Source organism: Papio anubis, unplaced genomic scaffold (assembly GCF_008728515.1).
Source record: "Papio anubis isolate 15944 unplaced genomic scaffold, Panubis1.0 scaffold304, whole genome shotgun sequence".
Taxonomy (NCBI): Eukaryota; Metazoa; Chordata; class Mammalia; order Primates; family Cercopithecidae; genus Papio; species Papio anubis.
The window spans coordinates 1-25,696 of NW_022163148.1; the positions used below are offsets into that span (position 1 = coordinate 1).

At 39.0% G+C, this 25,696-nt stretch overlaps 1 protein-coding gene across 4 annotated transcripts; it reads right to left on the reverse strand.

Moving 5' to 3' along the window:
• Positions 1–5,858: 5,858 nt before the first annotated feature.
• LOC101025663 (killer cell lectin-like receptor subfamily G member 1) lies at positions 5,859–25,391 on the reverse strand. Of its 4 annotated transcripts, XM_021922005.2 has the most exons (6): positions 25,188–25,391; positions 22,774–22,878; positions 19,900–19,959; positions 7,999–8,042; positions 7,522–7,622; positions 5,859–7,207 (listed from the first exon to the last, which is right to left on the reverse strand). In XM_021922005.2, exons 1-6 carry the CDS (start codon positions 25,267–25,269, stop codon positions 7,096–7,098), a joined length of 504 nt encoding a protein of 167 aa, XP_021777697.1. In that variant the 5' UTR covers positions 25,270–25,391; the 3' UTR covers positions 5,859–7,095. The 4 variants fall into 4 exon arrangements, with proteins under 4 accessions (XP_021777697.1, XP_003905995.1, XP_017801130.1 ...); XM_003905946.5 differs by lacking the exon at positions 7,999–8,042 and having other exon boundaries at positions 19,790–19,959; positions 25,188–25,385; XM_017945641.3 differs by lacking the exons at positions 7,999–8,042; positions 25,188–25,391 and adding an exon at positions 24,991–25,181 and having other exon boundaries at positions 19,790–19,959.
• Positions 25,392–25,696: the final 305 nt, after the last annotated feature.

The following is a 25,696-nucleotide window of genomic DNA, read 5'->3' on the forward strand; positions in this document are numbered from 1 at the left end:
TTTGTGTAGGATTGGTATTAGTTCTTCTTTAAATGTTTGGGAAATTTCAGCAGTGAAGCCATTCAGTCCTGGGCTTTATTTTACTGGGAGACATTTTGTTACAGCTTCAACCTTATTACTCATTGTTGATCTGTTCAAGTTTTGGATTTCTTCATGGTTCAGTCTTGATAGGTTGTATCTGTCTAGGAATTTATCCATTTCTTCTAGGTTTTTCAATTTAATGGCATATAGTTGCTTGCAGTAGCCTCTAATCATCCTTTGAATTTCTGCCGCGTTAGTTGTAATGTCCCCTTTTTTTAACCTCTGATTTTACTCATTTAGATCATCTCTCTTTTTTTCTTAAGTAATATGGCTAAAGGTTTGCTGATTTTATCTTTTAGAAAAACCAACTTGTGGTTTCACTGATCTTTTGTATCTTTTTTCATGTCAATTTCATTTACTTCTCCTCTGATCTTTATTATTTCTTCTACTAATTTTGGGTTTGGTTTGCTCTTGCTTTTCTAGTTCTTTAAGATGCATTGTTAAGTTGTTTATTTGAGGCATTTTTACTTTTTCGATGTAGGCAGTTTTAGGTATAAACTTTCCTCTCAGTACTGCTTTCACTGTGTCCCATAGATTTTGGTATTATGTTCCCATTATCATTTGTTTTCAGAAGTTTTTTATCTTCCTTCTTAATTTCTTCATTGGCTCACCTGTCATTCAGTAGCATATTTTTAATTTCCATGTGTTTATATAGTTTTCAAAGTTCCTCTTGTTACTGACTTCTAGTTTTTTTTCCATTGTAGTCAGAGAAGATACTTAACATGATTTCAATTTTTTTGAACTTTTAAAGACTTGTTTTGTGGCCAAATACATGATCTGTCCTTGAGAATGATCCATATGCTAAGGAGAAGAATGCATACTCTGCAGCCATTAGATGAAATGTTCTGTAAATATCTATTAGATCCATTTGGTCTATAGGACAGATTAAGTCTGATGTTTCTTTATTGATGTTCTGTCTTGATGACATCTCTAATGCTGAGAGTGGGGTGTTGAAGTCTTTCAGCTATTACTGCGTTGGGGTCTATCTCTTTCTTCAGCTCTAATATTTGCTTTATATATCTGGGTGCTCCAGTGTCAGGTGCATATTTCTTTACAATTAATTGTTATATCCTCTTGCTGAATTGACACCTTTATCATAAGGTCAAAGAGACCTTGTCTCTTTTTACAGTTTTTGTCTTGAAATCTATTTTATCTGACATAAATATAGCCAGTCCTGCTCTTTTTTGGTCTCCATTGGCATGGAGCATCTTTTTCCATCCCTTTGTTTTCAGTCTATGTGTGTTTTTATACCTGAAATGTGTTTCTTGTAGGTGACAGATCGTTGGGTCTTGTTTTTTTATCCATTCAGCCACTCTATGTCTTTTGATTGGAGAGTTTAGTTCACTTACATTCAATATTGTTATTGATAAAACCTACTCCTGCCATTTTGTTATATGTATTCTTGTTGTTTTGCGATCTTCTCTTCCTTCTTTCATTCCTTCCTGTTTTTCTCTTAGTGAAGGTGATTTCTTCTGGTGGTATGTTTTGATTTCTTGCTTTTTACTTTTTGTGTATCTGTTGTATGTTTTTTGATTTGAGGTTACCATAAGGCTTGCAAATAATATCTTATAACCCATTATTTTAAACTGATGACAACTTAACACTGATTGACTAAACAAAAAAGCAAAGAGAAAACTAATAAAAACTCTACACTTTAACTTCATGCCACCACTTTTGAACTTTTTGTTGTTCCTGTTTATGTTCTTGTACTGTCTATGTCTTAAAAAGTTGTGGCAGTTATTAATTTTTTGGTTAATCTTTTAGACTTTCTACTCAAGATATGAGTAGTTTATGCATCACAATTACAGTGTTACAATATTCTGTTTGTCTGTGTACTTCCTATTACCAGTGAGTTTTGTGCCTTCAGATGATTTCTTATTGCACCTTATGTTCTTTTCTTTCAGATTGAAGAACTCCCTTTAGCATTTCTTATACAACCTGTCTAGTGTTGACTAAATCCCTCTGCTTTTGTTTGTTTGGGAAAATCATTACTTCTCCTTCATGCTTGAAGGATGTTTTCACTAAATACATTACTCTAGGGTAAAAGTTTTTTTCCCTTCGGCACTTTAAATATGTCATGCCACTCTCTCCTGACCTGTAAGGTTTCCACTGAGAAGTTTGCTGTCAGACAAACTTCTCCTTTGTATGGAACTCCTTTGTATGTTATTTGTTTCTTTTTTTCTTGCTGCTTTTATGATACTTTCTTTATCCTTGACCTTTGGAAGTTCAATTATTAAAGGTAGGCTTATTCGAGTTAAGTCTACTTGGTGTTCTATAACCTTCTTGTGCTTGAATATTGATATCTTTCTCTGGGTTTGGAGAGTTCCCTGTTATTATCCTTTTGCTTTCTACCCTGATCTCTGTCTGTACCCCCTATTTAAGGTCAATAACATTTAGATTTGGCCTTTTGAGGCTATTTTCTCCATCTTGTAGGCATGCTTCATTCTTTTCTGTTTTTTCTGTTGTCTCCTCTGACAGCATATTTTCAAACGACCTGTCTTTGAGCTCACTAATTCCTTCTGACTGATCAATTCTGCTGTTGAGAGACTCTGATGCATTTTTCAGTAGGTTAATTGAATTTTTCAGCTCTAGAATTTCTGCTTGATTTTTCAAAATTATTTTTGTTAAATTTTTGCTCTCTTTGTTAAATTTTTCTGATAGGATTCTGAATTCCTTCTCTATGTTGTTGATGTGGTTTGGCTGTGCCCCCACCCCAAATCTCATCTTGAATTGTAGCTCCCACAATTCCCACATGTTGTGGGAGGGAGCTGGTGGGAGGCAATTGAAATATGGGGGTGGGTCTTTCCCATGCTATTCTCTTTATAGTGAATAAGTCTCACGAAATCTGATGGTCTTATGAAGGGAAGTTTCCCTGCACAAGTTCTCTTCTCTTGTCTGTTGCCATGTGAGATGTGCCTTTCACCTTCCACTGTAATTGCGAGGCCTCTCCAGTCATGCAGAACTGTGAGTCCATTAAACCTCTTTTTTTTTTTTCTTTTTTTTTGGTAAATTGCCCAGTCTCAGGTATGTCTTTATCAGCAGCAAGTAAACAGACTAATACAATTGTCTTGAATTTCATCGAACTTCCTCTAAACAGCTATTTCACATACTCTGTCTGAATGGTCACATAGCTCTGCATTCTGGCATTGGTCATTGGTGCCTTATTTAGTTCATTTGGTGACATCATGTTTTCCTTGATTGTCTTGATGCTTGTGGATGTTTATTCATGTCTGGGCATTAAAGAGTTAGGTTTTTATTATAGTCTTTGCAGTCTGGGCTTGTTTGTACCCATCCTTCTTGGGAAAACTCTCCAGTCCTTCAAAGGGAAGTGTGATCTAAATCTTTGGTCACTGCAGCTACATCTGCATTAGGAAGCACCACAAACCCAGTAACACTGTGACTCTTGCAGACTCATAGAAGTACCACCTTGGTGGTCTTGGGGGTGATACAGGAGAATTTACTAGATTACTAGGCAGAGCCTCTTGTTATCTTCCATTGCTTTTCCCCAAAGAAACAGGGTCTCTCTCTCCATACTAAGCTATCTGGAGCTAGGGGAACAGTGACACAAGTACCCTTGTGGCCACCACCACTTGGAGTGCACTAGGTCAGACCTGAAGCCAGCATAGCACTGGGTCTCACCCAAGGCTTGTGGTAACCACTACCTGGCTATCACTGAAAGCCAAGGCCCAAGGGCCCTTCAGTAAGCTTATGGTGAATGTTGCCAGGCCTGGGTCTCTATCTTCAGGGCAATGGGCTCTCTCCCCTGTGACCCAGGGCAGGTCCAGAAATGCTATCCAGGAGCCTGGAATCGAGGACCCCAGGTGCTTACTTGGTGCTCTATTCCACTGTAGCCAAGCTAATACCTAAGCTGCAAGACAAAGTCCCCATTAGTCTTAGGTTAAATCTCTCCTTATCTACGTCCAAACTCCCTCTCATTTCCTCAAGCAGAAGGAGTCTCTCCTCATGGCTACCATAGCTAAGAATGTGCTGGATCACACCAAAAGCCAGCATGACACTGGATCTCACCCAATACCTATGGCAAATACTGCCTGGGTACTGCTGCTGATTATTCAGGGCCAAAGGGCTCTTTAGTCAGCAGGTGATGAATCCTGCCTGGACTGAGTCCTTCCTTTCAAGGCAGCATGTTGCTTCTGGTCCAGAGTGTGTCTTAAAATATCATCCAGAAACTAGGTCCCAGAATAGAGACCTTACGACTCTGCGTGGTGGTGCCCTATCCTTCTCTAGCTGAGCTGTATCCAAATTGCAAGGCAAAGTCCTCTTTAGTCTTCCATCTCCTCTCCTCAAGTGGAAGGAAGGAGTCTCTCCCAGAGCTGCAAGTGCCACTGCCTGGGGTTGGAGGAGGGGTTACACAAGCACTCCCTTGGCTACCCAGCTGGGGTCTCATTAGGTCACGTTCCCTCCAAGTCCACTGGCTCTGAGCCCAGCATAGCACCAGGACTTGCCCAGGAATTGTGGTCCTTGTAGCCTAGATTGCCTTTGAGGTTTATTTAGGATCCCAGAGTGCTGTAGCCTGCAGTGGTGGGACTAGCAGAAACTCAGGTTCCGACCACTGGGATGGGCCATTCCCCTGTGGCTAGGGATGGTCTAAATGCTCCCTCTGTGGGCAATGGCTAAATTCTGTCCCACGTTGCTATCTGCTTTGACAGGGCAGCACTGAGTTCCACTGCAAAGTCCCATAGTCACTGCACTCTTCCTCCCCGAAACACAGACTCTCTCTCCACCCCACACTGTGCTGCTGGGAGATGGGGAAGGGGTGGCACTGGCAAATCAAGACTGTCTCTCCTGCCCTCATCAGTGCCTCTTTTGTTGATTTGATGTTAAAACCAGGTACTGTGACTGCTCATCTGATTTTTGGTTCTTACAAGGGTGCTTTCTTGTGCGGATAATTGTTTCATTTGTATTCCTACAGGGGAAAAATCGGTGGAGGCTTCTTGCTCCGCCTCCTTCTGTGTGTTCCTGGATTTTCTTCATTTTAATTTTTGTGACTGCTCTGTTATAATCTTTAATAAATGTCTTATTCCAAACACTGAATGTCCCAGATATGTTTAATGTATAATGTCCATCAAAGGAGTCCGCTGTGCAATGTAAGTGCTAATCAAAACAACTGTTCATTTCTAGTTTTACCAAACTTTATTTCACTAGGTAAGGTACAAGAATTGAGTTACTGACTGACCCCAGCCCTTCATAAATAAGTCTAAGGAATAAATAAGCAACCAGGAAGTAAACTGTTACTTCTCTTGTAACAACCTTAAGGGAGACAAAGCAATGAAGAACCACACCCAGTTCTGATAATAGGTGGATAAATCCTTATAAAAGGCCTGAACCCTAGTCACAGAGGAGGTCTGCACACATCCTGCCTGCTCAGGTGAGAATTTAAGACCCGGCTGTAGTTCTCCTTTTCTTCTCTTTCAACAAGTAAATGAAATTGTCCACCCTGCAGTAGCCAAGCCATGGCCCACATGGAATCGCTCTCATTACATCCTTAATGAAGTGAGAGTCACTACCGTCATATCCGTAACTCAGGGACACTTCCTGCACCAGAACCAAAGGAAAGAGATCACTAGGAGACAGGAGCTTGTTTCCACGACTTCCTTCTATGAGCACTGTATCCAGATTAACTGGCCCTTTGCCTTTTTAGAGTTAGCTACTGAAGACTCATACTGGTGAGTTAGGGAGGATTAGGATATACTGTTTTTCTCATCTTTAATTCCTCTAATTTACGGGCTAACAGAAATAACTAGAATGAACAGTTTTCATTTTTTTTTTTACTCATCCATTTATTTATTTATCACTGAATGTAAGCACCATCTTAGGTATTTGGGATACAGTGGTAGATAAGATACAGTCCGTGTTTTAAAAAAAAAAAAAAAAAAACACAACTATGAAAGATAAAGACAAAAAGATTACAATCCAGGATCACCAACACTTCAGAATTATGGTCTATTTTGTTACTGTACCTTCTCTCCTTATGTATGTCCAAACTCTACTAAGGAGAAATAATAAAGTTTTTCTTATTTTTGAGGCCTTAGTACCTAAGATAATCTGGTGATCCAACCACATAAAGTGTTTCTGTAAACTTTCCTCTATGAAAATGCCTTCTCGAATTGACTGCTATCTTGAAATTAAAATGCAGGTCAAACAGTCACAGAAGGGAAAACATACAATCACACATTGCTTAATTCAACCACATCTATGTATACTCAGGAAACAAACAAAATCAATTAGGACCGGATTTTTGCATTAAGTGTGAAGATCTGAGAAGGGGGAAGTACCACCTTGCCCTCACTCACTTCCCACAATTTATATTCTCACATTAGCATTATTTATTTATTTTCTTTTTAGAGATGGTGTCTTGCTCTATCTCCCAGGCTGGAGTGCAGTGGGGCAATCATACCTCACTGCAGCCTCAAACTCCTGGGCTCAAGCCACCCTCCCACCACAGCTGCCCAAATAGCTAGGACTACAGGTACACACCACCATGCCAGCTAGGTTTATTCTTTAGAACAAAGCTTGATTTGCAAAGAGTCACTGTTAGGATAAAAATATACCATCAGGGATCAGTAATGTACTAGAGGAGTACAGCAATAACATACTTATCTACTACATAAGCAACAGTATATATTGGCATAGATTTTATCAGATTAGCTCAGAATATAATATGAAAAAGGTATATTTTTGACAGAGATGGTTGGGATGGGGATGAGAGTGGCAGCATTAGTTGCCATACTGAGAAATACAAAAAACAAACTTATCTATTTCAAAAATTTGCTTATATCTGGTCTTTAAATTGTTCACATAATATCTAAATAGTCTCAAAGAGAATCCATCAGTTAGGCATCAATCCCCAGGAGGTTGTCTTGCATCTAATGCCATATCTGAGCAAGTTCAGTATTTGCTAACTACATACTCATGGCTTTCCCAACAGCCAGTGGCCAGCTCCCTCCTTTTAGGGATACATGACAGATCTGAGGGTCAGGACAGAGTGGTCATCCATCAAGGTCTGACCTTCTTACACACCCATTGTAAAGGAACTTCACAGCTTGAAGCTTGAAGACTATTTTTGTTGATGGCACCGCATGTCTGCACCAAGCTATTAGAATAAATCCTGTAAGAAATCAGAAAAGTCAATCACTTGAGGCCGTATGCACAGAAAAGGAGTTGAAAGGCAAATTCTTTCTCCCTATTCAGGCAGAAGAATTAAAATTATTCATTAGCCTCTCTTTAAAATGTTATCACCTTTTTTTACTTTTATTTTTTGCCCTTACCCATTGTTCATTCCCTTCCTTGTTCCCTATTTCCTCTCCTTTTCACTTTTTCCTCTCCTCTCCATCTGCTCTTCTTAATCTATTCCCCAAGTATCATAATTTGGCTTTCCTTTTTCTTCTCTCTCTTTCTTGGCACTCCTTTGAAGCCCCTTACCTTGAGAAGTTTAGAGGTGATCCATCTTCCCACCTCCAGCCAGAATTGTTCCTCAGACCAACCCAGTGAAAGGCCTCACTGAGGAAATCTTGGAGCAGGCTCTAAGAGAAAGGTTGAAAACCAAAAACGAGACCTAGTGTCACAGTCAAACAACTATTCCTTTCCGTGTTGGATTCCTAATACTAAGTTAAGTAATTAATTAAAAGACAAACTAGCATGCTTTACACCCTCCATCACCACCACTCTTAAGGACTGAATGCTTCCTAAAATCAGTATGTTGACCCCCAACCCCTAATGTGATGATACCTGCTGGTGGAGCCTTTAACAAGTAATTAGGTATAGACAAGGCCATGAGGGTGGGGCCTCCGTGATGCAATTAGTGTCCTTACAAGAGGAAGAAGAGACCAAAGCACTCTCTCTGCCAAGTGAGGATACAACAAAAAGGCAACCATGTGCAAGCCAGAAGTAGGTCCTCACCAGAAGCCAGAGAACCTTGATGTTGGATTTTCCAGCCTTCAGAACTGAGAGAGAGAAACATCTGTTGTTTAAGCCATCCAGTCTATGGTATTTTGTTACAGCAGCCCAAGATAAGACAACTATTCACTCTAAATAACTAATTTCTCATTTAACATCTAATTCTAAAGATGTGTTAACTGTAGAGAGGAGCAGCATCCTAGAATTGACCTTTCTATCCATATCTGGATTCTTATAATGTAGCAAATAAGATAATATTACATCTCTACCTTCCACTGCAATTTTCTCCTTAATTAAAGGGAGCACCTGACAGGTATTCAGATTATTTCAAAAGAAAGAAGCTCCACATTTGCTGCAGAAGTGGTCATCTTTCCCATCCTTAAATATGTAAATTATGATTAAACCTATAGCAATATTCTTGGTTTTTTTCCAAAGTCTTATTTTCCATGTCCTTGTCAATCTTGTATATGGCAAGAAGAAAACAATTCTTAAGGGAATAAGTTTAAGGTAAAGGTATATCGGCTACACCACTTATGTGTGCCATGTTACCCAACAGAACAGAGATAAAAGATCCTTCGATCTGCAAAGTCTGACATTCAAATAAAGAAGTTTATATCCTAAGAGAATTGCCTCTATAAATGAAATAAAATAAAATATTAAAGATTAAAATAGATTAAAATAAAAGGTTAAAAAGATAATCCAAGGTAATTCTGTTGTGGGATTTAGTGTTGGTGTAATTAACAATTACACGTTCAATATTTTCTAATGACAGCTTAATTGGTCAAACACCTTTGGAATAAAATATTCTTTTTTATCTAGAAACTACTAAGAAAGCAACACAATTTCAACTGCCTATGGTGATTATTATACCACCAGATGTCCCATTTTGATGTTGTTTTTATTCCACTCCTGAAAGATGATTGCTGAAGAGTAAGAATTTATGGGCTCTGCTCTTAACTGTCTCTCTTTGCCTACTTGGACCCTGCATGAGCACAAATAGAGTTGCTCTTCTAAAGTTAAGAGAAGGTCAGGCACAGTGGCTCATGCCTGTGATCCCAGCACTTAGGGAGGCCGAAGTGAGTGGATCACTTGAGGTCAGAAGTTTGAGACCAGCCTGGTGAATGTGGTACAAAACTCCCGTCTCTACTAAAAATAAAAAAGTAAAAAAAAAAATTAGGCATGGTGATGGGTGCCTGTAATCCCAGCTACTTGGGAGACTGAAGCATGAGAATTGCTTGAACCCAGGAGGCAGAGATTGCAGTAAGCCGAGATAGCACCACTGCATTTCAGCCTTGGTGACGGAGTGAGACTCTATCTCAAAAAAAACAAAATAAAATAAAGTTAAGAGAGGCAAAAAGCCTCTTTGCACTTCTAGTAAAGACACTACAGGAGAGAAAAGGAATCTTTTGTGCTATTTCTCATGGTCAGAATAACCTCTATTTTCTCTTCACTGGGTTTCAGTCCTGTTTCCATTCAGGACATGACTGTGGTGGTTCCTAGACGAAGCATTTGAAAAATGAGTATGACTTGTTTATCAGTGCTTTTCTTCCCAAATAATCTATGCCTTATGATGACTTTGTTCTCTCAGAACCCAGTATCCTGAAAACAATTATCTCTTACATTTGTATTGCACTCTAAGGTTTGCAAAATCCCTCTGCGTTCATTCCCAACATCATTTGAAATACTACATACACAGTGTGGCATTCAGGAAAACAAAACAGAAACAAAATTCTGGAGGCTCCTAGCTCCCTCCTTCTATCTGAAGATGAGCAGGTGGTTTACTCTGGCTGAGCTTCAACTTCTTTATGAGCGTTTAGCTTAGATATTTTCCAGGATTCTTTCCAGTTATGAAATTCTTGACAATCTTGGAAAGTAGGCAACTATTATTATCCTCACCTTTAGAGATGAGAAGACGAGGTCATGTGGGTGAAAGAATTCATCCAAGAATTGGATCCTTATCAAATAATCATCCAAGTTTTCTCTCCCAGTGCTAAACTTTTCATCACTCTGTGCCCCTTATTAATGTCCTCCAGTGGTCTCACTTTTCACACAGAATAAAATCTAAAATCCTTATAATGTACACACAGTCCTACATAATCTAGCCCCTGCTAACCATTTACTCACTTCCTAGGTGCCAGCCACATGAGCCTTCTTTCTGTTCCTTTCACATGCCAAGGTCATTCTTGCTTTAGGGTCTTTGCATAGCTTTTCCCTCTGCCTGGACTATCTTTCCTGAGACTTCTACATGGCTGTCAATCAGGTCTAGATATCAACTCAAATGTTCCCTCCCGAAAGAGGCCTTCCTTAACTAACCAATCTAAAATAGTATTCACATTTACTATAACATCATACTGTTTCATTTTCTTTAAAGCACATATCACCATATTCATTTATTTAGTTTTGTCTGTCTCTGCCAAAGACAATGAAAGCACATGTAACATGTATGCAATGTGTAATGATCAGAGCAGGGTAAGTAGTCTATCGCTTCAAACATTTACCATTTCTTTGTGTTGGGAACATTCAAAATCCTCTCTTCTAGCTATTTGAAAATATACAATACATGGTTGTTAACTCTAGTTACCCTGCAGTGCTGTAGAGCAAGGGTCCCCAACCTCTAGGCCATGGACAGTACCAATCTGTGGCCTGTTAGGAACCGGGCTGCAGAGCAGGAGGTGAGTGGCTGGGCGAGCCAGCATTACCGCCTGTGCTCTGCCTCCTGTCAGATCAGCGGATCAGCGGCAGCACTGGATTCTCATAGGAGTACAAACCCTATCGTGAACTGCGCATGGGAGGGATCTAGGTTGCCTGCTCCTTATGAGAATCTAATGCCTGATGATCTGAGGTGGAACAGTTTCATCCTGAAACCACCCCCCCCGCAAAAGGTCCATGGAAACATTGTCTTCCACGAAACAGGTCCCTCGTGCTAAAAATGTTGGAGACCACTGCAATAGAACACTAGAACTTATTTTGCCTATCTAGGGGTAATTTGTAGACTTTAACATAACTCTCCCTAACCTCCCCTTCCCCAGCCCTTCCCAGCTTCTTCTATCCTCTGTTCTGAGGTCAACTTTTTTTTAGTTTTCACATAAGCAAGAACATGCAGTGTTTAACTTTCTGTTCCTGGTTTATGTCACTTAACATGGTGTCCTCTAGTTCCATCCATTTTGCTATGAATGACAGGATTTCATTATTTTCTATGGCTGATTAGTATTCTAGTGTGTATACATACCACATTTTCTTTATTTCATTTTTTATTATTATACTTTAAGTTCTGAGGTACATGTGCAGAATGTGCAGGTTTGTTACATAGGTATACACGTGCCGTGGTGGATTACTGCACCCATCAGCCCGTCACCTACATTAGGTATTTCTCCTAATGCTATCCGTCCCCTAGCCCCCGACCCCCAAACAGACCCGGTGTGTGATGTTCCCCTCTCTGCGTCCATGTGTTCTCATTGTTCAACTCCTACTTATGAGTGAGAACATGCAGTGTTTGGTTTTCTGTTCTTCTGTTAGTTTTCTTTATCCATTTATTTGTTGTTGAACATTTAGGTGGATTTCATATCTTGGCTATTGTCAATATTGCTACAATATACATGAGAGTGAACATATCTCTTCAACATACTGATTTTATTTCCTTCAGATAAATACCCTATATATGTAATTATGTGTCAATTTAAAAAATGTTAATAACAAAATTAAATTTAAAATATCATTTTCCTTAAAAATAAATAAATAAAATAAAATGTAAACATCATAACAGCAACAACTCTTGACTACCATATCCCTAGCAGTTAGAAAAATACATAAAATTATACTCAATAAATGCAGACCAGGCATAGTGGCTCATGCCTACAATACCAGCAATTTGGGAGGCCAAGGTGAGAGGATTACTTGAGGCCAGGAGTTCAGAACCAGTCTGGACAACATCGTAATACTCTATCTTTACAAAAATTAAAAAATTTAGCCAACTGGTCATGGTGGCATGTGCTTGTAGCTTCAGCTACTTGGGAGGCAGAGGCAGGGAGGAGGATCACTTGAGCCTCAGAAGTTTGAGGCTGAAGTAAGCTATGATCATGCCATTGCTCTCCAGCCTGGGTAACAGAGTGAGATCCCATCTCTTTTTAAAAGAATTAGGTTTAATAAGTATTTATAGAAATAAAGAACACACAATCAGGTATTATGCTGCAGGAAGTTAAAACCCTCTGAACAGAAACTCTATATTTTTTACTTTCTCTCTGTAAAACTCTTAACTGTGCATGCTGGGGGTAAGGAGGTAGACAGGAGAGTGAATGAAGTATACGACAGATGAAATGACACTGTAATTTTCAACATAGCTTAAGATTTTTGCATTTCTTAACCAACTTGTTTAAAGAATTATTTAAATTAGGAAAAAAATGGATTTTTAAAAAATATTTTCACAAAATTGGTGTGGTAGTGATAGCCACAATCTAAAAGACTCAAAATTAAATGTTACTGCATTCACAGTATATAAAATTTGAGTATATGTGAATCAAAAATTATAAACTAAATATTTGAAAAAATAAATTAATTAAAATTAACAAAAGGAATAAAAGAGTAATTCCCAATTTCTCCGTTGGAATTATGAGAAAAATAGTCCATTTCTTTTTCTTTCATTTCAAGAGGAGGAATGGCAGCTAATGAAGCACAGAAATTGATAAAGATTTGCTCAGAAACTTCAATTAGAGTCTGAAGAGCTAGGATTGGGTAATGCCCACGTACAAACCCCAATCCTGTGCTCATTTACTACCCTCAAGACCCATATAATTCTATGTCACTTGATCAGTCAGTCCTTTTACAACTTCTCATTGGTGAGGCTAGATATTGAAAATGTTTATTATGGCACCTTCACTCGAAAATCTTCCACTTGGAAGAGGCCTTCAAAACCATAGTGCTAAAACCTATTCTATGTACTCATGGATGTGTGTGTGTGTGTGTGTGTGTGTGTATGAGTGAGAGAGAGAGAATATAGAAGCAGCATGAAAGTAGAAATTGTAGAAAGTATAACTGTAGAAACAGCATGAAAGTATAAATTAGTCTGCTGCAGTGGCTGACACCTGTAATTCCAGCACTTGGGGAAGTCAAGGCAGGAAAATCTCTTGAGCCCAGGAGTTCAAGATCAGCCTGGGCATCATGGCAAAACCCTGTTAATACAAAAAATATGAAAATTAGCCAGGCAAGGTGGCACATGTCTGTAGTCCCAGCTACTTGGGAGGTTGAGATATGAGATAAGAGGATCATCTGAGCCTGGGAGGTGGAGGTTGCAGTAAGATAAGATTGTGCCATTGCACTCCAGCCTGGGTGAGAGTCTCAAACAACAACAACAAAAGTATAGGTAAAGGTGGTGACTGAGAACTCTTGTCACCCAGAGAAGGTGTGAGCTAGAACACTTAGGTGTTATGTCACTTAGCGTTTGTAATGTTTGCTTATATTTTAGAAAAAATGCAAACCCTAAAAGCAAAGTGAAGATAAAATCCAAACAAACAAAATCAGGTGCACTTTTTCTTTTCTTTTCCTTTTTTGCTTTTTTAGTTCAACATTTATAACTTCCACACACACTTCTGTATGTAATATTTTTAACTGAAATTAAAATATCATTAAGGCACAAAGCATATCCCTTAAACTTCCAAATTAACATGGTTTGCAGAATGTATGTAAGTTATTTCAACCCATATTAAGAAAAACTAACAATACATTGAAACTATAAAATCATATCTTTTGATTAGCCAACTTAATTCTAGGGAATACAATGTAAATAAATGACCACAAGCAAAATGATTTCTATAAACATGCTCATAGCTCATGACAATTGAAAATTAGTAGAATTTTATCTAAGACTATGAAAAGATTTAAGCAATAGTGAAATGATGCAGAATGTGTAAAAATACTGTTTAAAACTAAAATAAAATCTGGTTAGGCCGGGCGCGGTGGCTCACGCCTGTAATCCCAGCACTTTGGGAGGCCGAGGCGGGCGGATCACAAGGTCAGGAGATCGAGACCACGGTGAAACCCCGTTTCTACTAAAAATACAAAAAATTAGCCGGGCGCGGTGGCGGGCGCCTGTAGTCCCAGCTACTCAGGAGGCTGAGGCAGGAGAATGGCGTGAACCCGGGAGGCGGAGCTTGCAGTGAGCCGAGATTGTGCCACTGCACTCCAGCGTGGGCAACAAAGCGAGACTCCGACTAAAAAAAAAAAAAAAAAAAAAAAAAAAAAAAATCTGGTTGCAATTTTTTATTACCTGGAATAATTTAATGCTTAGTAAAAACCAAGAATGAAATAATACTATTTGATAAAAGCAAAATACAAAATAACGGGTTCCAAAACGCCTAAAAACATAGCACAAAGGTATTTTTAGACAGTATAGCTCTGTTTTGTCCCACCAAACCCGTAGCTAAAATCATCCTGAAAGCAGCGACAGGGGAATTCCCACAAGGGAGACGATAAGTAGAACAGTGACCACCAGGAGCTAGAGGAGGGGAGTTATTGTTTAAGAGGTACAGACCTTCAGCTGGGGATGATGAAAAGGTTCTGGAGATGATGGTAGTGAAGGTTGTACAATAGGAACGTACTTAATGCCACCGAACTGTACACTTGAAAATGGTTAAAATAGTAAATTTTATGTTATGCATATTTTCCCACAATTTTTCAAGTTAAAAAAGAGTGGAAATATCCTAGCCTATCATGCCCATCCCTTGTTACGCAGTTCACACTAGCTGCTTAATCTGATTATAAAGAAGCGTGACAAAAGACACACATTACCAGACTGTGAAGACCTCCAGAGTAAAACAGTTCCCCTACCATCTACCCTGTTTCCAGCCATTTCTTTGAATCTTCTGACATATCATCTCAGATTTCCTCATAAACAAAATACTCAATTCAACAAGTCATAATTTACTCTGTGATGTAGCTTTTACTGAAATCGTGTCTTGGGACACAGAAGAGCAAAGTAAAAGTTATTTTTGGCTCTGGACTTTATATTGTTGTTTGAGATTTTTGTGTTTTTGAGACAGAGTATCACTCTGTCTCCCAGGCTGGAGTGCAGTGGCCTGATCTCGGCTCACTGCGACCTCTGCCTCCAGGGCTCAAGTGATTCTCCTGCCTCAGCCTCCTGAGTAGCTGGGATTATAGGCATGTGCCACCATGCCCGGCTAATTTTTGTATTTTTAGTATAGATGGGGTTTCACCATATTGCCCAGGTCTTGAACTTTGAACCTCAAATGATCCACCCGCCTTGGCCTCCCAAAGTGCTGGGATTACAGGCATGAGCCACGGCACCCCGCCAGTCTAGAAAGTTTTATCTTCACTTTGTACATGAGGAAACTGAGAGTCAAAAAGGTTAAGAAAGTTGCTGAAGTTCACACAGCTAGTAAGAAATACAGTAGAAGCATACTCATGACTGTCTGAGAGAAACCAAGCTGTTTTCATTACCCGATTAAAAATATACAGAAAAGTGACCATGTTACCGTAGTGTTTGTATTGCTGTACCCAAAGAAGGAAAACTTGGGTATTATTAGATGTAAATCCTAAATATGTGAGAAGCCCATGCCAGAAGTTCAGGGAATCCCAAGTTTAGGAAGACAGGTAAAGTTGAATGAGAGGTTGTTACAACAGTAAAGTTGGATCATATAATTCCAATTATGATAATGAGGAAGAGAGATATTATAGGGCAAGGAACATCAGAATAGATTTAAAGAAACCAAAGCAGTTTCACTGGGAACTCACTAATGAATACATACTTTAAAATAACATACCAATAACTACAAGGAATCACGGCTAACAACATCCAGGATGAACTGAGCTTGGTGGGGGGAAAATGGCAAGAAAAATCAAGAATTTGAATATATCCAAACATCTAAAGATATACTCAAAGGGCAAGAAGGAGTAAGGGCTGATGCTATAATGTTAACACAAAAATGAGAAAATAATAGAGCAATTTAATTTCCATTTTGTTTTTATTTTCTCTATCAAGAATAATCTTAAGGTCCCAGAGAGAAAAAAAAAGACAATAAGTAAGCATCTCACTATTTTAAATATATTTAAGCCTATAATCCCAGCACTTTGGGAGACCAAGGCGGGAGGATCACTTGAGCCCAGGAGTTCAAGACCACACTGGGCAACATAGTGAGACTTCATCACAATAAATAAATTTAAATCTCCACAGTCATACAATGTACATTCTGTATGTCAAATTCAAAAAAAATTTTAAATATGTATAGAAAAGAAACCAGAAGACAATTAGTAGAAAAAGTTATCTTGTTGAACATGTGCAAAATGGATTCTGGAAGTTGTCAAATACAATATTTCTATAAGTGACTTTGAAGGTGAGTTGATGTAGATTTTTTTTTTTTTTTTTTTGAGACAAACTCTCACTCCATTGCCCAGGCTGGAGTGCAGTGCTGTGATCATGGCTAACTGCAGCCTTGACTTCCTGGGCTCAGGCAATTCTCCCACCTCAGCCTCCCGAGTAGCTGGGACCACAGGTGCATGCCACCACACCTAGCTAATTTCTGTATTTTTTTGTAGAGGCAGGGTCTTGCCATGTTGCCCAGGCTGGTCTTGAATTCTGGGTTCAGGCAATCCACTTGCCATGGCCTTGCAAAGTGCTAGGATTACAGGTGTGAGCCACCATGCCCACTAGAGTAGAATTTAAAATTTGGCTCTGCCAGATTTGTAGCCTTAGACTTATACTCATTAATTCTCTGATTTTTTTTTTTTTTTTTTGAAACTGTCTCACTTTGCTGCCTAAGCTGGAGTGCAATGGTGCGGTCTCAGCTCACTGCAGCCTCCACCTCGTGGGTTCAAACGATTCGGGTGCCTCAGCCTCCCAAGAAGCTGGGATTACAGGTGCGCAACAGCATGCCCAGCTAATTTTTGCATTTGTAGCAGAGACGGGGTTTCACCATTGTAGCCAGGCTGCTCTTGAACTCCTGACCTCAAGTGATCCACCCACCTCAGTCTCTCAAAAGTGCTGGGATTACAGGTAGGAGCCACCACGCCCAGCCAATTCCTCTGAATTTTACTCATTCACCAACAAAATGGGGATGTGGAACTCTATTTTTCAGAATTGCTGTGACGATTAAGAATACTATACATAAAGGCCGGGCGTGGTGGCAGGCGCCTGTAACCCCATCTACTCGGAAGGCTAAAGAGGAGAATCGCTTGAACCCTGGAGACAGAGGTTGCATTGGGCCAAGATTGTGCCACTGCACTTCAGCCCGGGCAACAAGAGCAAAACTCCTTCTCAAAGAGGAAAAAAACCAAAAGAATACTATACATAAAACACCTGGCAAAAAGCAGGTGCTCAATCTACGGTAGCCTCTGTTATTATTGTACACTTTGCCGTAAGTGATCTAAGATAGGAGGTGAACTCTACTTAAGTATCTCAATGAAAGATGACCATTTAACAGCACGAGAGGGATATTTTCCATAGGCCTGTAGATTCTGCATACAGCAACTAAATCCTCTAGCACTTTCCACCAATGGAACGCCAGTTTGAAAAACTTCAGTTTTAACAGATCCATAGAGCTCTCTCTTTTTTATTTTTACTTTTTGCTCTTTTGGTAGTGGCTCAGACCCCAGTATGATACTAGAAACATTGTACATACCTCAAAATAGTATGTAAATCTTGCCCTGAGAACAAAAGAGCAGTAACACTAGAACAAGAGACGCAGCAGGTCAGGTAAAAGTCAATTCGGTTCTACAGAATCTGACAAAAGTCAGAGCAAGAAAAACAAAGCAGAGAATCAAGTAAGATTCCAGGGGAGTGTCAAAGGTCAAACTTATGACATCTAGCAGGGACATTCCACCCTCTCCAGCACTGGCCTGGCCCCACAGAGCCTTAAGAGAAAATAAACTCAATTTGGAAATGCAGTGAGTGTAACTCTCCTGGTTTTACTCAACAATGGTCTCAGGAATGGCGGCATGTAAGGAAACAAAGGAGGGACAAAATCCCTCTAATGATCCTGCCCTTCCTCTGCATACCTCAGAGAAACAGCAATATTGCCATTTTCCCAGATGTTCTGTGCCTTCATTCTTTCCCTCCTCACCTCTCATGATCACACTGTGAAATGTATAGTAGCTGCTACACCACAATTTTCTGTGGCAGTGTCTTGTGCTATGACTCACGACTCCTGTTTATGAGTTTTGCCCTCAATGTTTCAAATTCATGGCTCACTTCTGCTATTTACTTCAGTCAGCTCGAACCCTCAGAGTCACTATATCAGAATAAGAATAGGGGTTGCTACAAGGTCCAGAAAGCAAGGCTATTTTGCTGGAGGCCATAAAACTAAGATGGCATGTTTAATGAGTATGACTCAATGCATTCTGCCACCTCACTCAGAGAAGACTTAAAAAAAAAAAATGTTAGTCACATATGTGGAATGATTTAGAGTTTAGATTCTATGTGGAATTCCAAAGGAGTAAGTGTTTCTTTGACAGAAAACAAGAATCTGTATGCTTTATATAGGTAGCTGTATAGGTAGTTATAAAATTTAGGAACTATATGTTATCCCCAGCTGCTTTAGAGTAACCTCTGGATTTTTTCCAAGGTAAGTTAATATAGTTTAATTCTCAATAAACTGTTCTCTGTGACTAGATTCTACCCCAAAAAAGAAAACAGAAAACAATAGCAAAACACAAAAATCAGTATTAAATTAGTGCTAAAGACGAAACTAAGATTTCTTGTTTTCCTTATAGATGTTATTTATGTAGACAAATTAGAATTTGATTTTTATACTAGGCAACCTCAGGATGTCAATTCCTTGTGTTGCCTTGAGATGGTCTAGGACCAATAGCAAGTTCTTTTCCAAGAGATTGCTGGGTGGATAGGAAGGATCTGAGGGGCCTGAAGGAAGTGGAGGCCACCACACACACACACACACACAAACACATGTGCTTATATCCCAACTTTCTTGACACTGCAGTCTGGAACTTACTGGATTCCAGTGAATAAAGGGAAAACTTTTTAAAAGAAGGCATTTAAGCCCTTATCACAATCACTCTGTCCCTGTGATCTCTATCTTTCCCTCCCTCCCAAGTTCCACTATATAAGAATCTGCTGCCAGGCCTGGCACGGTGACTCACGCCTGTAATCCCAGCACTTTGGGAGGCTGAGGCGGGCAGATCACGAGGTCAGGAGAGCAAGACCATCCTGGCTAACATGGTGAAATCCCGTTTCTACAAAAATACAAAAAATTAGCCAGCGTGGTGGCGGGTGCCCGTAGTTCCAGCTACTTGGGAGGCTGAGGCAGGAGAATCACTTGAACCTGGGAGGCGGAGGTTGCCGTGAGCCGAGATCATGCCACTGTGCTCCAGCCTGGATGACAGAGGGAGACTCCGTCTCAGAAACAAACAAACAAACAAACAAAACCCAACAATCTGCTACCTTGTTGTTGGACCTGTATGTTTCCAGACCTAAGACTTCTTTTAACTAGAGCTGTATTTCAAGTCTAATTCCTCTCCAAAACACTCACCATCCTTCTGCCTCCTTGCCCCACATACACACTTACATGCTATGCAAGCATCTGGGTTGCTGTAACTGAGGTTTGTTGGAGCAGACAGCATAAGAGTAAAGAGTGGGGAAGGAGAGGGAAGAAGGCGGAAGTAGAGGAAGAGGAAAGAGAAGAAGAGGGAAGCGGAAGAATACAGTATCCCCCCCAAATCACAGATTCCTTCTGTTCCTCAAAAGAGGATACATGATCCATTTAAATAGCAGCTAAGAAAAACAAAAGAAACAAAAACAAAACCCCTACATTTTCTACATGTTTGCATTTACCATTTCCTGTTTGTCCGTTATCATAAGGAGGTGTGAGTCTCTGGCTAGGCAGAATTTCAGACTAGAAATCCAGTCCTTTTTCTCCACTGAGAAATAATAACAATGGTTACCATATTTCATCCAGTGGTCTGGGCAGCTAGGACAGCTGGCACAAGTAGAGTACTTGGAGCCTAGGAAAGAAGAGGACCTGGTTCACATCTTCATGGACCACTCAGTCTTGGAAATGAAATGGGAGATAAAATGGAATATGGCAGTCCCAGGTCTTCCCTGCTCCACCACTTTTCAGATTAAGGGTTAGAGAAATGTGTAACAATGCATGGTCTCAATTTGAATACCTCATAATGTCCACCCTCATCATCTACTAAGTATGTATTCCACTACACAAGAATAGGACTATAACTGAAGGAGCAAAGAAGAAAATGTAGAACAATCTGCCTGAAAACTCTGGAGCAAGTACTTTACTTGTGCTAGAGATCTCTGTGCACATGTAATATACACACACCAGATAACTGTGTGCTTGTATGATATGCGTCTGTGTACTGTCTTTGCTCAGTGCATACATTGCATAATTGCATAATGTATATTACTTAAATCAGGCAGAATCATTCAGAATGCCCAACCAAAAATGCAGAAAAAAAAAAAAGAAAGAAAGAAACTAGGAAAAGCAAACTTAACTAGAATGAAAGGTTTTGCTTTTTTATTATCACAGATGTAACTCTCACCGTTGAAAACTGGAAAAAAACACTTATACTTCAGCAAAAAGAACTTACGTTGATATTTTTTTAAAAGGATTTTCTGGCAGAGAAGCATAACAGGTGCTAAAGTGAAAAGTGATAGAATGTTCTAACCAAGATCTTTTAAATACGGAAGATCCGCATTCCTTTAAAATGGTTGGCTCATAGTTTTGTTAAGATGAAAGGAAACTGGCCAGGCATGGTGGCTCACTCCTGTAATACCAGCATTTTGGGAGGCCGAGGCAGGCGGCTCACATGAGTCCAGGAGTTCAAGACCAGCCTGGCCAACATGGTGAAACCTCATCTCTACTAAAAATACAAAAAAAATCAGCCGGGCATGGTGGCACCCGCCTGTAATTCCAGCTACTTAGGAGCTGAGACATGAGAATCACTTGAACCCAGGAGGCAGAGGTTGCAGTGAGCCAAGATCACACCACTGCACTCCAGCCTGGGCAACAGAGCAAGACATTGTCTCAAAAACAAACAATCAAAAATGAAAGGGAACTGAATATGCTTTCAAGGTAATTCCAACCAAGATTCCAAAATTCTACTGATTTTCTACTTCAGTTTCAATACTTAAACATATTTGCATAAACTCACCGTAAGCACAATTCTACAGTGAGCAAGTATGAGCCATTATATTCCATGAGCACATGTGTAGATATATAATTGCAGAATAGAATATATATCTACTCTAGATTTGGGAGTTACAAAGTGGGGAAAGTAGTACTTTTCATATAAATATTAGATAATTGTTCTCTAGGAAGACCTGGCATACAACCAATGTAAGTTTTGGAGATCAAGCTGTTAAATTGGCACCTTATAGATTTGTGCTTTTTCCATATGACTGTGACATTAGTCAGCCTGGATTAGAAATTCCCAACTTCCCTAGGAGTTCCTTTTTGTCAAAGGTCAGACTTGGATCTGAGGTAGAAACCCTGGAGCTAAACTCTTAAAATCCTAATAAATCGGCAGAGCGCAGTGGCTCACACCTGTAATCCCAGCACTTTGGGAGGCTGAGGAGGGCAGATCACGAAGTCAGGAGTTCGAGACCAGCCTGGCCAACATAGTGAAACTCCGTCTCTAATAAAAATACAAAAAATTAGCCAGGCATGGTGGCGGGTGCCTGTAATCCCAGCTACATGGGAGGCTGAAGCATGAGGATCGCTTGAACCTGGGAGGCAGAGGTTGCAGTGAGCCGAGATCACGCCATTGCACTCCAGCCCAGGTGACATTGTAAGCCTCTGTCTCAAAAAAAACTTTTTTTAATTAAAAAAAAAGAATCCTAATAAATCACTTCTGTATAATCTGTCACTATCATCCCCTAAAAACATAAACCTAAGCTAGGACTCTAGACTGTAAAACAATAAACTGAGAGCCCTCTAGATCACTAGATTTAAGGACTTAGAAGAACTAAACTTAGAAAAATTAGTTTCAGAAAATGTGAAAGCACCAGACTGGCAAAAAAAAAAAAAAAAAATCAGAATATGTTTAATTACATTATGATATATCTATATGTGAAAAGTTAAACATCATTAATATTAAAATTCAAGTATCACAATACACATGGCAGTACAAAAATGTTTCTGGCAACATAAAATTAAAAAGCAATATACAAAATTTTGAGCATACTATGATAAGAACTATTCTCAGCCTTGCATTAGAAGAAAGAAAGGTGGGAGAAATTTTAAAAGGACTTGATTGCAGTTCTATTAAGAAAATATGGTCAGGTACAGTGGCTCACACCTGTAATCCCAGCACTTTGGGAGGCCAAGAAGGGTGAATGCCTTGAGCCCAGGAGTTCAAGATCATTCTGGGCAACATGGTGAAATGCCTCTACAAAAATAATAATAATAATAATAATACAAAAATTAGCCAGGCATGGTGGTATGTGCCTGTGGTCCCAGCTATTTGAGAGGCTGAGGTGGATCACTTGAGCCTAAGGAGGACAAGGCTGCAGTGAGCTGTGATTGTACAGTGGCACAGGGTTCACTGGTATAGCAGCACACAAATCTATCACCCACAGCCTGGGTGACAGAGGGAGACCCTGTCTCAAAAAACAAAAAGAAAATACACACTGACACAAATGCACATGGTCAAAGATGAGGAGGCTATACCCAGGAAATAGTTGTATAAAGATGTCGATGTATTTTGTTTGAATTATTTTTTGATTTTTCAAAGCTCCTGCTATGTTATATTGCTTTTATAATGTAAAATGAAAGATTAATTTTGGTTTAAGTTTGCACTTACCCTGGCACAAGATCCACTGGTATAGCAGCACACTCATAAGAACTGCAGTCAGAAGCCCCAAAGCTATTGCCACAAGGCAAGAACAAGAAGGCCTGGAAGAGGAAGCTGCAACAACAGAGAATCAAAGCACAATCCTGAGTCAGAAGATAGGTTGAAAGAAAAGAGAAAGTCAGGGAAGGATACCGCATCTTAAAGCAATTTGGCCTAATGGAAACTGAGATCCAGGCCATAAAGTTTCCTTTTCTAGATGTATCAGGAACTTGCTCTAAAGTCAAAGGTAACCACTAACACCTGTATCAAATAACTTACTGTATTCATCAAGATAAAGAATGCTTTTTTCCTTTGAAATTGTGACTTACACTGTCTCATACTCAGGTGGTGAGAATACAAATTGGTGCCTCTTTGGAGGACAATTCGGCAATATCTACCAAAATGGCAAAGGCATTTACCCTTTGACCTAGAAATTTCTCCTTAAGAAATTTTTCCTACAGCTACTCACACGTGCAAAATGTCATATTTATTCGTGGCAGCAATATTTGTAGGAGGAGAAGACTGAATACAATCTACATTCTATCAGTAAAAGGCCTGTCAAATACATTTTTGATATATCCATAAAGTGAAGACTGGCTTTTTTTTTAACTGATATGGAATATTTTGTAAGATATATAGTCAAGACAAAGAAACGTTCTGCAGAACAGGGTATACAAATACCTCTGCAAGCACATCCAAGAATCTGATAACATTGTTTGCCTCTGGAATGGAAAAAAACATCAACCTAAACCTATGCTCTAAGCATAGGACACTACTTCACGTTAGCTATGTTGCACACAACCTAAATCTAAATTTCAAATTTGAAAAATGGAAGTATTTTCAGCACATCTTTATTTTAAAATCGAAGGTATCTCATAGTCCGATAGTGTAGAAATTACGTGTAACGAGCAAAACTCTATGAAGTAAGATGATATTTAAGTTCTAATTTTGATTCCTTTGTTTAATAACCTTGAATTAGGAAATTAAACTTGCCTGTTTGGGCTTCAATTTTCTGTTTACATTTTAGATAAATTATTCTATCTATGTGTGTATCTATGGAGTATTCTAAACTTCTTAAAGAAAAAAATGTATAATGAGAGATGCCTTCATAAAGAGAGAATTCTGCATAATAAGTATTTGGACTGATGAATCCAAAGGCATTAGATTTCTAGTAAAACTTTTACAAAGACATTTGCATCACAGGAGAACATTTAATGAAATACACAAACGTTCATTCTTGTGTTATGCTAAATTTAAAAAAGGTATCAAAGCATAATTGTATTTGTGTAACCACAAGCCAATTCAAGAAGTAAAATAAATTTTTTAAATTTACTTTAGGTGTATATTGAAAGTCTCTAAATAGTTCCAAGTAGGTTCCAATTTATCACCTAGTTGTGTGTGTGACCTTGAACATATACTTTGAGATATACATTACTTCTAACTTAATATTTCTATTCCTTAGAAATTAACACAGATATATTCAAAACTAGGAAAAGATTACACAAATAAAGATGTCCAATGCTGTATAATTTATAGTAATAGAAATAAGTCTAAATATCCCAAGTATACTAGAATGATTTAGCAAATTAAGGTAACATTCTCAAAAGACATTAAAAATTATAATAGTAAAACTATGTAGTAAAAAGAGAGAAAGCTTAGGGAACTACCCTAAAGAATATACCTCGTGGGAGTTTACTGCCTAAGATACAAAATCAAGGATTAATTTTGGCATTTGCACTATTACCTATCTGTCTCAGATAATGTTCTCTCGGGGCTCTATGTACAAATGGCTCTTTTGCCTTCAAATCCTCAGTCACAGAGACTATTCTCTGTAGTGTTCTTGATACTTTTTCTTCCCTGTTTCTTCCCTGTCACCATTCTAGTGCAACACTGAAGTTAAAAAAAAAAAAAAAAAAAAAAATCTAGATGTGTAAATCAGTTTCTTTCCTGACAAAACTCTTAGTATTATCCACCAGCAAAACTATTGGTGTCCTCCTCATTCCATAGTCAGAAAAACAGCCATACTTTTAAACAGCTGGTCCAAGGTTACTCCGAATATAGCTAAAGAGATAAAGTTCTCCCAACAAAGTTCCCGCTTTAGAGAGGAGCAAGAAGGAATAATGGCAATGCCCTAGGTTGGGTTTCTAAGATGCGATCAAAGAAGTGAATGGTTAGAAAAGGGTTTACCTGAGGCCTAAGATCAGATCGTGTACCATACACCAATTTTTCATATTCCAACTCTGGACTTTAAACTGAACCAAAAGTATTTCCTCAAATTATCCTCGATTCTTCTGCATCCTCTGCTTTAAACTTATTCTACGCCCCATTCATCCGTAGCCTACTGTCACTATGCATCGTCTTCCATGCTACCTTGGTTAACTCACATTTTTGCTGTGGTCCGTAGTCATTCTGGGCTTGGGTTGCCGTAGGCAACTCTAACATGGAATAAATAACACTGTCAGTCATCTTCAGCTAAGATCTTTCACATGCAGTTGAGAGAGTTAAATTATCGAAGTGTGAAGGGATATGTGTCAGTCAGGAAACAGCCCAATCTCTAAACTGCTAGCAGGAAACTTGACAAAAGCAGAAGTAATTTTTCAGGAAGTGATTCAAATTTGGGGACTGCCTATAGAAATTAATATTTTAAGTTGCTATTTTTTTGCCCCATGATACTCTAGATGCTCATTAAATAGATATTGAATTGATTCCCCACGTCACCTAATTCTGTTGAGCAAGGAAAAATTGCTCTCAAGTCCAGCAATTTCAGTTATGGAAACTAAAATAAAAGTGAGAGTGGTTACTAGCTATGAATTTCTCTGAGAATTTTTTCTCTGCTTTGTTTCCTTCTGAAAAATGTATGCCAAATGAGACTGATTTCGTCATTTCTTGGAAC

What these genes read in the sequence shown, in the direction of transcription:
- LOC101025663 (XM_003905946.5), bottom strand. Translation starts at nt 25,269, where the DNA reads ATGACTGACAGTGTTATTTATTCCATGTTAGAGTTGCCTACGGCAACC. An exon ending in CTACGGACCACAGCAAAAAT is followed by an intron (nt 22,879 to 25,187) that starts GTGAGTTAACCA and finishes CTGTTGTTGCAG; the next exon opens with CTTCCTCTTCCAGGCCTTCT. An exon ending in TAACGGACAAACAGGAAATG is followed by an intron (nt 7,623 to 19,789) that starts GTAAATGCAAAC and finishes CCTTTCTCTTAG; the next exon opens with AGCCTGCTCCAAGATTTCCT.